The following is a 13,250-nucleotide window of genomic DNA, read 5'->3' as shown; positions in this document are numbered from 1 at the left end:
ATTACAGGGAGACAGAACGGGATCGCTGACAGGTCTGCCAACTTCTGTATGGGGTGAGAAAAAATAAATAAAAATCAGTCTAAGCCTGGGCCCTGGAGAAGGGGTCCAGACTGAGGCCAGGGGGAAAATAAACCTCATAGCCATAGCACACATAAGCATGTGTGTAAGAGGGAAACATCAAACATCAAAGAACACAAAGGACATTAAAGACATTAAAAGAGCAGAGCTGATGCAGCCAGCCACTTCTACATACAGCTACAAAAGTAAAACTAAACATATACATTGTGGTGGCCTCTGCGGTGTTCCACGCCATCGTCTACTGGGGTGGAGAGAGCATGGCCAGAGACAGGAGCAGACCCAACAAAGCAACCAAGAGAGCCGACTCCACCCTCGGCCGCCCACTAACTCTCGGCCAGTGTCCAGTCCGAATGGATGATCGGATGCGTCTAAGGAGACCAAGGTGTCCGACACCTGCTCATTCAACCAAGACAGTGAGAAGCTTGTTCGTCCCGGCGCTCAGCGCCAGCTCCGCAGTCCTGTCTCTTCATCCGCATCTCCTCCAGTCTCTCCAAATGGTCTCTGGTGTGGCAGATGACCCAGCAGCTGGTCTCCATGGCCAAAAGGCTCCCAGGAGGCAGATCCAGAAGACCACAAAAAAGCACCGCAGAAGTCACGAAAGTGCCACCCCTTGTCGCGCAGTCCCAAAGGGTTCCGAACCAAAAGGCAAAAGAACCCACATGAAAACAAGAGGGAAACGTCAGGAACACAAAAGGATGACACAAGGTGGAGTGGTCTGCTGCTTCCTCGCTTCCCTGCTCCTTGGAAGTTTATTCTAGATCATAAATCATGCATCTCACCTGGACATGAGACGTCTGAGTAGGTAATCCGACAAGTTGGGACACTTTGACAGCCAATTTAGGGCCCGGAACTAGCGAGGTGTTTGGATGTTTTTTTAGGAACTTTATAGGCAGAATAGAGTGGCTAACATAGGCTCCATTGTAAGCGGACTTTTGATCAAACGTATCTAATAGAATGCATTAAAAAAAATCCATCCGTCGTCGTGTCTTTCCCCTTTAAATTTGGAAAAGTCTTATCAATCTATACCAGCTAGGTGTGGAACTCACGGCCCACAGGACGTGTCAGGCCCGTCAACAGGTTTAATCTGGCCTGTGGCCTGCAAATTGAGTTTGCCGAGTATAAAAATGAGCTGCAATATTTTTACTGAAAGAAACTGCTGTTTTAAATGTGTCCACTGGATGTCGCAATAGCAATACATGACGCCGCGTCAGCCGACTTTGAGCGCCCTCTGGGCTGAAAGGAGAATTTAGCGCAGGTGCGAGCAATCAGCTGCTACTGTTGTGGCTGGCAGCAGATGGCGGCAGACTGAGGCAGTGGTATACATTCTTTCATTGTAAAATATCCACTGAACGGAGAAAAGAAACGGTAAGATGCAAAGACTTAGTTCAACTTGAACATCATCATCCATTCATCGCGGTTTCCCTAACACACAAAACGTGACAAAATGGAGGGTTGCACTATCCACTTTTACCGCCAGATGGCAGTAGAGTATTGAATATCTTAACATGTGTTTGGTGGCGATTCCAACATGTAGAGTGGGCCTTTCCATCATTTTCAGCGGACTGCACTTGTCAGAATAATTGTATATGTTATCACATGACTAGTTTTCCCATGAGTTCAGGCTGCCCTGCGAGAAGACAAAAGCTGCCTTTGTTCTTATCAAGCAAAAGGCCTACCGCTTGTAAACCTCCACTGGGTGCGATGGGATGCGACGTGGAGGTGTCGGTTTCTTTGATCTATTGGACAGCCACAGGAAGACCTTGACATGACCCGAGGTCTACAAAGCAGAGAGGGGGGAAACCTGACACCGCTCCAGGCACCTTTTCTTTGAACTGTTTATGAACCCCCTCCCCTCAGGAGCAGCTGCGTCATGTAATGTAATGTAATCAGAAAATGCCCAAATAAATGAAGAGCGTGTTGGGACTGCCTTCAGAGCGTGGTGGGAGGCTGTAGCTGAGTGTGCAGCACCAGACGTTTCTCCTCATGAGCTAAATTGAATCCTGTCTCTGTTTGCTTCCTTTGCTTCTTGTCTTGTCTAATAGATGTCATCGGTGTTTGGACCTGACAGCACTGCAAAAAGATTCCTCTCTGGCCAGATTCACCCAGGAATGGGGCCATATGAACCCCTTCCCTGTTGTACGTATCCACATGTACACATAGCGCAATGCATTCTGGGACTTTGATTATCAGCAGTGCAGATGATAAACCATCTTTTTGTCCTATTTTACAATCCACGTACAAATATATATATATTTTTATCACAAGCAAAGCACGACATTTTGAGCTGCCCTACCAGCTTTAATGTGTTCCATGTAATATACCAAAATAAAATGATGATCGTTTTTTACGATTTGTGTCAAAAGAAAACAAATCACAAGTCTTGTTGTTTTGGAATATCTTTAATTTGAAAAAATAGAAATTGTACATTTGAAAATCAATGATTTAAAAAAAAAACATGTTTACCCGAATGTATTGAAGAGACCTAAGTCATCACTTCACTGTTACTTAATCCTGGCTTGGATGTCATGAAAAAACTAAAATACTATTTACAGGTTGGGTCTATGTTTATAAATAAGCACGAGGAATGCAGCATTTTACACATTGCAGTGCACAACAACATCAGTGTGGACAGACACAGAACAAATAGTATCAAATGAAAGTTTGATGATCCAACCAAAATAATCAGAACTGTTCATATCCAGTCGGGTTATGTCGTCTAATTCATCAGAACACAGTAAAAAAAAAAAATATATATATATAATCGTATGACACCGTGCTAAAAAGTTAAAAGCGAAATTTTTTCACCCTCCCAAATATGATTTGTAACATAGATTTGTAGACATAATTGTGCGTGGCTAATCTATAGACCATCCTCGGTGGATTCAGACTCTAAAATGACCACATTTCAATGGTCAAATCAACGTCACAACCCGACATTGATTAAACGTCGTCAAAAAGCATGTAGTATTTGTGTTGTAGAATATTGGTTGGGGAATGACAAAAATTTCAATGTCAAATCAACGTCACAACCCAAGACTAATTAAACGTTGTCAAAAAAACATGTTGTTTCAACGTTGTATTTGTGTTGTAGAATATTGGTTGGGAAATGATCAAATTTCAATGTCAAATCAACGTCAGAACCCTACGTTGAATAAACGTTGTCAAAAAGCATGTTGTTTCAACGTTGTATTTGTGTTGTAGATTCAGACTCTGTCAAATAATAAAGTAAGTGGCTATCATTTTTCCCAGTCCAAAACACACATCAGAAAATAAATAACTGACAAGTAGCTCAAAGTGGAGATCCCGGACTAATAAACATGTGATATGTATTATGTCTCTCTGGAATATAATTGGACTTAATTAAACATCCAATCAGGTCTGTTTGATTGCTCCCAGGTCAGGTCTTAATCTAAAGTGGTCTGATACATAGTCTGATATATGTCCTGAGCACTGGAACTGTACAACAACATCACAACACAAACATCTACACAATGTCAACCAGGGGTGTCCAAAGTTGTATTGCCCCTCAGTATATTCTGAAAACCCAGTAGATTGGAACCAATTGAAGTCGGTCCTGTTTATGACTCATCAAGTCCTGATCCACCATCCTCAAAAACCCATTTTGGCAGACGGAAATGCAAGTAGAGAACAATTACTGACTTACAAAGGAAGTAAGGAACCAGAACAGCACACAAAGCATCAGACGAGGAAGCCCTGAAGGAGGGACCCAGGTGGAACTAAGTAGAACTAATTAAAGGAGGAACAGGTGTGCTGACAGGACATGGAACAGAAAGTAAAGGTGCTGCAAAACACTGAGACCAAACAGGAAACACTGACAAAACAAGAGCACCAAGACAGGAAGTGATTGTAAACACAGGAAAACCCAAACATAACCAAGCCTGACAATAACAATATGTAATATGTCCTAATATATAATATGTACAATGTTTACCGTTTTTTGGTCATTTTAAGCATTACCGGGACTTCTTTCCTTTCGCATTTATTTCCATTTCCATAGCGACGCACGTCCGACCTACGGCAACAAATGTGTGTTCCTGCTTCCGTAAACAAAAGCAAGTGTGTAATCATGGCAGACTTGGTAACGAACAACAAAGGCGACGATTTTTGGACAAGTGAAGATTCACAACATTATCTTTTTGAAGCTGAATATACGGAGGACGAACTACTGCTTCTAGACGCCAGCACGAAGGAAGGGCAGGAGCAGACGGAAGCCGAGAGAGTGAGGTCGGGGCGTGACTTGGTCACGGTGTAAACGTGGAACTTGGAGCCAAGTTATGCTGGTATTAATGCAGTACTAATTCAAAACAAACCGGAAAAATATGCCCCCTTGGCCGGCTGGACCAGACTGCCCATGGAGTGAGTCACTATGATATTGATCATGATACACGCAGCACAGCATGCTTGTTAGTACATCTACAGTACATACACTGTCTGGCTAGCTGTGTACAAACAAAACATGAAATAATACTTTACAGATACTGTAATATGATTGATCATGTTTTTCACTAAGTACCGATTGGTGTTCTATCACAGTGTTGTGTATTACAAAGTCAAAAGCCATTCAGCTGTTGACGTAGTTGCTAGCTTACCTCTTGCCGTAGCTTACGGCTAATAATAAGAGAGTTCCTCAGTGTTCACTCTTACAATAACAACGTTGCTACTGTTTGGTTATTATTCAGGTTACAGAACATTGTACACTGAGCCCCTCGTCAGCGTAAATGGTGAAGACCTCAAAGCTGCTGAAAAGTTTGTCTACCTGGGTAGCACCTTGTCACGCGTGGGCAACATCGACGAGGAGGTCATGCATAGGATAGCGCATGGAAGTGCTGCATTTGGCCGACTCCGCAGTTCTGTCTGGGAGCGCAGAGGGCTTAGCCTACGGACCAAACTTAAGGTCTACCGTGCTGTTGTCCTACTCGCCCTGCTGTACGCCTGTGAGACCTGGACTGTATACAGCCGGCATGCTAAACAGCTTAACGCCTTCCACATGAGATCCCTCAGGAGGCTGCTCAACATCAGGTGGCAGGACAAGATCCCAGACACTGAGGTCCTCCACAGGGCTGAGATGGAGAGCATCTATGCCATCCTCAAGCGTTCCCAGCTGAGATGGGCTGGCCATGTCTGCCGCATGTCAGATGAACGCCTACCAAAAATGCTCCTGTACGGTGAACTGCACCATGGAAAGCGCTCACGCGGCGGACAGCGGAAACGCTTTAAGGATACCCTAAAGGCCAGTCTCAAGGGCTGGAGGTCTGGACCCAGAGACCTGGGAAGCCGATGCCCAACACCGTTCAAACTGGCGCTCTGCAGTCTGGCATGGTGTAGCAGACTTCGAGGAAAAACGCATCCATGAAGCCGAACAGAAGCGACAGCTCCGCAAGACCAGAGACAGTTCCTTCCTCTCAGCCAGCCACACCCCAGCCATAACCTGCCCTCACTGCAGCCGGTCATTCCGCGCAAGGATTGGCCTCATCAGCCATCTTCGCACACACAAATCAACGTGAAGTCACCTGGTCATTTTCGAAAACGAAGGACGAACATGATTATACAGGTTACAGAACATAAATGAAGTATTGTTCGGATGCATTTTTAAAGTGATTTAGAGGTAGAATTAGGTGGAATCCCATTAGCTGCATTGCTAGCTGCCAAGAACGAGCCGATTATTACAAATTATAATGCAAAAAAAAAAACCCGAAAACCTTTTGTCTTCTTGTCTCTTATAAGGATTGTGAGCAATTGGCAAAATTCCCCGCAAAAAGTGCATCTCCCTATAAAATGTTTCGGCAAACGAACCTCAGGTGAAAAAGTTTGGACACCCCTAACATAAAGCATGTTTCAGCAGCAAGGGATCGTTCCAGTTATTATTGCATCCCTGAATTAGCACCTCCGCCTTATTCTGCGAGTCCTCAGCAAGAAGTGCGAGCTGATACCACACACGTCCACATGACGCCTTCTCCGCCTGCTGAGGCGGCATTTCAAGGGTTCACCTTGGAACAAAGGACAGTCCGCCTCCCCAAGTACTTTCACGCACACAACACACCCTTTTTTGTGGTTAAACACACCCTTGACTTCAACACACACACACATCCGTAGAAATCGTCTGCATAGCATAGCTGTGTCAGCTTCAGCCGGGGCCGTCTTTGGGAGAAGTCTAGCGCCCTCTGGTGTATGCATCTACACAACAGGCCAAATGTAAGAACTACCTTTAACCAGAAGCAAATAGAGCTACAACAGAGAATCACCTATTCTATGTACAGTACTCTAAACATTACTACAGATAGGTACAGAAGTGGTATTCGGACAATGACACCATTTCTAGGATTTTGCCTTTACACACCGCAATGGATTTGAAATAAAACAATCTGTGTGTGATTATTTGTAGATTTCGAGCTTTAAATAAAGTATTTCCCCCTCTATTACCGGTACCGGTACTAAAATGTATTTCGATACTTTTCTAAATAAAGGGGACCTCAAAAAATGGCATTATTGACTGTATTTTAACAAAAAATCTTAGGGTACCTTAAACATATGTTTATTATTAGTCCTTGAATAAAATAAAACCGGTACTTTTTAGAGGCGGTATAGTACCGAATATGATTCATTAGTATCGCAGTACTATACTAGTACCAGTATACCGTACAACCCTAATACGTACATATCCATCTTCCATCCTAGTCACTTGGGCAAAACACTTCACCCACCTAGCTCCCAGTGCCGCTCACACTGGTGTATAAAAGTCAATACATGTGTAGGTCGGCCAGGCCGGTAGCGCGAATCGGGAGCCACACTTTGTGTCAGTCTACCACAGGCTAGCTCCAAATGTAGATTACTACCGCCAGTGAATGAGGAAATGAATAACAAGTTCTCGGTGTTACATGCTGAGAGTCACTAGAAAAAAGATTTAAATGACTCCTATCCATTATTAATATTATGATTGGGTTTTTCCTTGAGGGGTTAGACTTAGACTTAGACAACATTTTATTGATCCACAAGGGAAATTGTTTAAGGTTTGTTTAGGGTTATAATTAGAGTGATCCATTCTAAGACAATAACAACATTACCGAAAATCTAGATTGAATTACACGTTGAATGTTTCGAAATAAATCCTTCCATTGTAGTGGTGTGTAAACATAAAATCGTGAAAATGAATTACTGCATTTTGTTCGCCTGAACAAAATCATAAAAGTGTTCATGAAGATGAAACTCCTCCAACGTAAGGCTTTTTTTTATGATAAACATGATTGTTAAGGGGCTTCAGAGGAACCTGTTTAGGCCGACATCACTCGGATTGTCTGACTTGCGTCGACGTAAGCGGTTGTTGACGTATTAGCCATTGCTTGCGCATTTACTTGGGCCTTTCACCAGAGACATAAGGAATATGGGCGATTTTAAGACCATTTTTGAACCTGCTGCAGATTGTTGACATTTGTGCATGATTGAAATCTTCATTGATTATGACAAAACTGATTTTCTATTGAACTGATTTAATTTAAAAGCGGTTGACAACTATTTCTACGTCGACTTAAACGGGCACACGATGAACCTGGACTTGATGACTCTATGGACTTAGAGGGCAGGTCGCCGTGAATGAGGTCGACTTAAACAGGCTCCACTGTGTATGATATGTTCTCAATGATTCATTCGGTTCGGGGATTGTCTTTCTTATGTCAGCCACACCAGCACCTGTAACGGCACCATAAAGGTCTTCCATCCTTTCAGCCAAAGTGCCATGTTTGATTTGTCAAAGGAATAACGCTGAATGCTGGTGTGCAAGTAGTTCCAACAGTCCTCATTGTTTGGACTATTAAAGTCCTCTGCTGGATGGTTTTCTTTGAAAGAGAAGAAGCAAACAAAGCAAGGCTATTCCTCTTCTTGAAAATACCACCTCCCACAGCGTGTTCTTTGTCAGTCAACTTTATGCGTTATAGAAAAAAAAAAGTATTTCCGTCTACAACGTGGTCGTTGCACCAATTTCTTTGGCTTTCTCCCTCTTGTTTAAACTTAGTTTGCTGTCGCGTGTCGGATCAGTCTTCCTGTACAGTGACCGGGGCGGGGCCATGTTGGTCATCTCGTGCTGGTCAGCAAACAGCTTTCTTTCATTCTCGTGACGGTCCTGGAGATGTTTGGCGATGCGCTTGCTAATGAGATAAACCATCTCGCAAATACACATGAAGATGCACAGTGCGCTGGAGGTGACCATGAACACCATGAAAATCTTCTTCTCAGTTGGCCGGCTAATGAAGCAGTCCACGGTGTTGGGGCACGGGGCCAGTGAACACTTGGATAGCCTGAGAACAAAGAGAGATCGGGTTAAACCAAAACAAATCATTGAAACAGATACTTCAATGATCTTTCAAACAGCATTTACTTTGGCAGGTCATATCCATGGTAGATCCGATACAGGATGTAGAGGAATGAGATGTCGAAGCCAGCTTTGAAGACCAAACTAACCAGGTAGGTCCACCACAGCCCTCCTCTCTTCTTGCCTGGGTTGGCGTACAAGTGGGAACCACCAGGGTGCTCCGCCACATATTTCTTGTCCTTTCCCTCTCGGAATTTGACGTGAGCCATCACCATCAGCGAAGGGCAGGTGACAAAAATCAGCTGCAGTGCCCACAGGCGGATGTGGGAGATGGGAAAGATGTGGTCGTAGCAGACGTTGATACAGCCCGGCTAGAAAAAACACAAACAAAACGGGAAGATGACTCAATAAATTAGCCGGGTTTCTACCAAGTGAGTCAAGACAAATTCAACAAAGGAAATGGACAAAAAAGTCAACAATAGAAAACAATGTGGCCATTTACCATTTTAGTCACGTTTTATTTGGGGTTGGTCCAAATATCTTTACTAGACTAGTATCAGTATCGGATTGATGCTACTGTCATTAGATCAATGATTTTCACTTTATTCTATGTTTATTTTCACAAATATTAGTTTTGTTTCTACCTATATAGATATAGATATCGATATAGATATACAGCGGAGGTTACCGTGATTTATCCACAGTAACGGGCGGTTGGGAGAGTGGCCGTGCCAGAAACCTGAGGGTTCCTGGTTCAATCCCCACCTTCTATCAACCTCGTCACGTCCGTTGTGTCAGAACGTCCATCAGGAACATTTTCAAAAAGGTTTTACCTGAACGCGTATGCATCACTAACCGTATAGCACTGGACCGTATGACCTGCGTCACCTCTCAGGTAACCAAGTGCGGTAAAGGTAAAGGAGCATGGACGGTCAAAATAAACTGCCCGGTTGACCTGCGTACATACATGATTAACGTGATCATTTTTTGTGAATCATCACATGAATTAACTTCATAGTTTTGACAGCCCTGATATAAATATATATGTATCTATATATGTATATATAGATCATATCAGACTTGAACTTTGACACCACATGAAGTCAATAACATCAGCAGCTTTTTACCACCTGAAGAACATTGCCAAAATCAGAGGAATAATGTCTAAATCAGACTTAGAAAGACTAATCCATGCCTTGGTCTCCAGCAGGTTAGACTACTGTCATGGTCTTCTCACTGGGCTCTCTAAACCAGCTGTAAAGTAGCTGCAGTCCATTCAAAATGCTGCTGCTTGAGTCCTGACTAGAACCAGGATACACCACCATATTAGTCCAGTGCTTAGGTCACTGCACTGACTTCCTGTTTCTCAGAGAATAGACTTTAAAACTGATCTCCTTGTGTACAAGTCTGTTCATGGTCTTGTGCCAAAGTACATCTCTGACATGTTAGAACCATATGAACCATCTCGACCTCTGAGAACCTCAGGGAGTGGTCTCCTGCTGGCATGTTAGAACCATATGAACCATCTCCAGCTCTGAGAACCTCAGGGAGTGGTCTCCTGCTGAGATTTTAGAACCATATGAACCATCTCGACCTCTGAGAACCTCAGGGAGTGGTCTCCTGCTGACATGTTAGAACCATATGAACCATCTCGACCTCTGATAACCTCAGGGAGTGGTCTCCTTGTGACATGTTAGAACCATATGAACCATCTCGACTTCTGAGAACCTCAGGGAGTGGTCTCCTGCTGACATGTTAGAACCATATGAACCATCCCCAGCTCTGAGAACCTTAATGAGGTGTGTGCAGCTTTGATTGCTCCAAAGCCACTTTTTAAGTTCAGTTGTGAATGAAGAGTTATCTGTTTAACTTTTCAAGTTTGTTGTGAGGTTGTTTCATTCCTTTATTGCGTTATATTAGAAGGCTGATTGTGCAAAAGAGGTTTTACATCTGGGTACACTACACTGCCCCCTGGTGGAGGCTCCTGTGTTTCTAATTGTCTTAGCAGATGTAAACTGGACAAAGTACTTAAGTGGCGCTAGTGCAGTGTTATTTAGGATTCGATGGGCCATGTGTATTGATGCTAATCTTTGAATGTTAGCTAAATTTAACAATCTATATTTTTGAAAAACTAAACAGTGATGGTGTTGTTGTGGTTTTCCGTCAAGGATTTTGGGATGAAGTATCGTAGAAAAACTCAGATAAGGGTCGCATTAAGGTCGCATCGCCATTTAGACCGAAGTCACACCTGAAAAGATAAGATTCCAATCGGGTTCAGACTACCCCCTGATGTGGCCGGAATCTGATGCCAACAGATCAGGTTTGAAGCACTTTAGAGCATTTAGATGAGATCTGTGTCACTTTAGGGCAAACAAATCCCCCTAAAATGTTTCCTGCTTCCTTAATTTGCATGTTTTCTTGCCGATGCTGGTTTTGTTTCGTTAGATTCATGTAGATGTTTTTTTCCACTCCTTACTCTGTTCAAGCGTTGCAATTTTGTTGTTTTTGCTGGTAAACTAAATGATGGTGGCAACCGATGAGGTGGAGTCCTACATTGGAGTGCACTTGTTGTTGACTCCCACATCCACCCGCTGTGTTTGTAGAAAACTGACCATCGCTTGTTCAGTTGAAGCAACATCCATTTGTCTGTTTCTCATCATTGTTCAACAACCCAACAATTGACATGTTTCCATGTAATCCTGACCGACTTAAGTGGGTCCCACTGTTTTGAAATGGATTATTAACGGGCTAGAAAAGGTTCGGCCAGACTTTGGAAGTTAGGGATCCTACGGTCGATCAAACACATTTAAGTCAAGTTTTGTACTACAAAAGCCAAAAGCTGTGAAGTTGTCAGGTTGTGTAAATGGTAAATAAAAAGAGAATACAATGATTTGCAAATCCTTTTCAACTTATATTCAATTGAATAGACTGCAAAGACAAGATATTTCATGTTCACACTGAGAAACTTAATTTTTTTTTGTTGCAAATAATCATTAAAGGCCTACTGAAAGCCACTACTAGCGACCACGCAGTCTGATAGTTTATATATCAATGATGAAATCTTAACATTGCAACACATGCCAATACGGCCGGGTTAACTTATAAAGTGACATTTTAAATTTCCCGCTAAACTTCCGGTAGAAACGTCTATGTATGATGACGTATGCGTGTGACGTCACGACGGCAACGGAAGTATTGGTACCCAATGTGTCACCATACAAACTGCTCTGTTTTCATCGAAAAATTCCACAGTGTTCTGGACATCTGTGTTGGTGAATCTTTTGCAATTTGTTTAACGAACAATGAAGACTGCAAAGAAGAAAGTTGTAGGTGGGATCGGTGTATTAGCGGCTGGCTGTAGCAACACAACAAGGAGTACTTACTTGGATAGCAGACGCGCTAGCCGATGCTAGCCGCCAACCGCATCTGTGATCGGGTGAAGTCCTTCGTCGCACCGTTGATCGCTGGAACGCAGGTGAGCACGGGTGTTGATGAGCAGATGAGGGCTGGCTGGCGTAGGTGGAGCGCTAATGTTTTTATCATAGCTCTGTGAGGTCCGGTTGCTAAGTTGCTAAGTTAGCTTCAGCGTCGTTAGCAACAGCATTGTTAAGCTTTGCCAGGCTGAGAATTATTAACCGTGTAGTTACATGTCCACGGTTTAATAGTCTTGTTGATCTTCTGTCTATCCTTCCAGTCAGGGGTTTATTTATTTTGTTTCTATATGCATTGGAGCCAGATGCTATCACGTTAGCTCAGTAGCTAAAGAGCTTCGCCGATGTATTGTCGCGGAGATAAAAGTCACTGTGAATGTCCATTTTGCGTTCTCGACTCTCATTTTCAAGAGGATATAGTATCCCAGGTGGTTTAAAATACAAATCCGTGATCCACAATAGAAAAAGGAGAGTGTGGAATCCAATGAGCCAGCTTGTACCTAAGTTACGGTCAGAGTGAAAAAAGATACACCCTGCACTGCCTCTCTAGTTCTTCACTCTAACGTTCCTCATCCACAAATCTTTCATCCTCGCTCAAATTAATGGGGTAATCGTCGCTTTCTTGGTCCGAATCTCTCTCGCTCCATTGTAAACAACGGGGAATTGTGAGGAATACTAGCTCCTGTGACGTCACGCTACTTCCGGTACAGGCAAGGCTTTTTTTTATCAGCGACCAAAAGTTGCAAACTTTATCGTCGTTGTTCTATACTAAATCCTTTCAGCAAAAATATGGCAATATTGCGAAATGATCAAGTATGACACAGAATGGATCTGCTATCCCCGTTTAAATAACAAAAATTTCATTTCAGTAGGCCTTCAACTTAGAATTTAATGGCAGCAAAACATTGCAAAAAAGTCTGGATGGTTCTTTTCCTCTTTGGTCCACAGTCTTCAAAAACAATTTGAAATGTGGACTCGTCAGACCATTGAACACTTTTCCACTTTGCATCAGTCCATCTTAGATGAGCTCGGGCCCAGCCAAGCGTTTCTGGGTGTTGTTGATAAATGGCTTTGTCTTTGCATAGTAGAGTTTTAACTTGCACTTACAGATGTAGCGACCAACCGTAGTTACTGACAGTGGGTTTCTGAAGTGTTTTTGAGCCCCTGTGGTGATATCCTTTACACACTGATGTCGCTTTTTGATGCAGTAGCGCCTGAGAAATCCAAGGGCACGGGCATTCAATGTTTATTACGCTTATGTGCAGTGATTTATCAAGATTATTTGAACCTTTTGATGATATTACGGAGCGTAGATGGTGAAATCCCTAAATTCCTTGTTGAGAAATGTTGTTCTTCAACAATTTGCTCAGGCATTTGTTGACAAAGTGGTGACCCTCGCCCCGTCCTTGTTTGTGAAT

The 13,250-nt window shown here is 43.0% G+C and overlaps 1 protein-coding gene across 2 annotated transcripts in view; it reads right to left on the bottom strand.

The window, feature by feature from the left end:
- Window positions 1–2,467: 2,467 nt before the first annotated feature.
- Window positions 2,468–13,250, bottom strand: part of gjb9a (gap junction protein beta 9a) — a 21,774-nt gene continuing 10,991 nt past the window's right edge. For both annotated transcript variants that reach the window (XM_062034677.1, XM_062034678.1), the window contains 2 exons: window positions 8,468–8,772; window positions 2,468–8,387 (listed from right to left, as the gene is read on the bottom strand). In XM_062034677.1, the coding sequence (XP_061890661.1) occupies window positions 8,048–8,387; window positions 8,468–8,772 (645 nt within the window). In that variant the 3' untranslated portion in view covers window positions 2,468–8,047. The remainder of the gene's footprint in view (window positions 8,388–8,467; window positions 8,773–13,250) is intronic.

The sequence above is a fragment of the Entelurus aequoreus genome, linkage group LG23, assembly GCF_033978785.1.
Source record: "Entelurus aequoreus isolate RoL-2023_Sb linkage group LG23, RoL_Eaeq_v1.1, whole genome shotgun sequence".
Classification (NCBI taxonomy): Eukaryota; Metazoa; Chordata; class Actinopteri; order Syngnathiformes; family Syngnathidae; genus Entelurus; species Entelurus aequoreus.
This window is presented reverse-complemented; position numbering and strand designations above follow the sequence as displayed.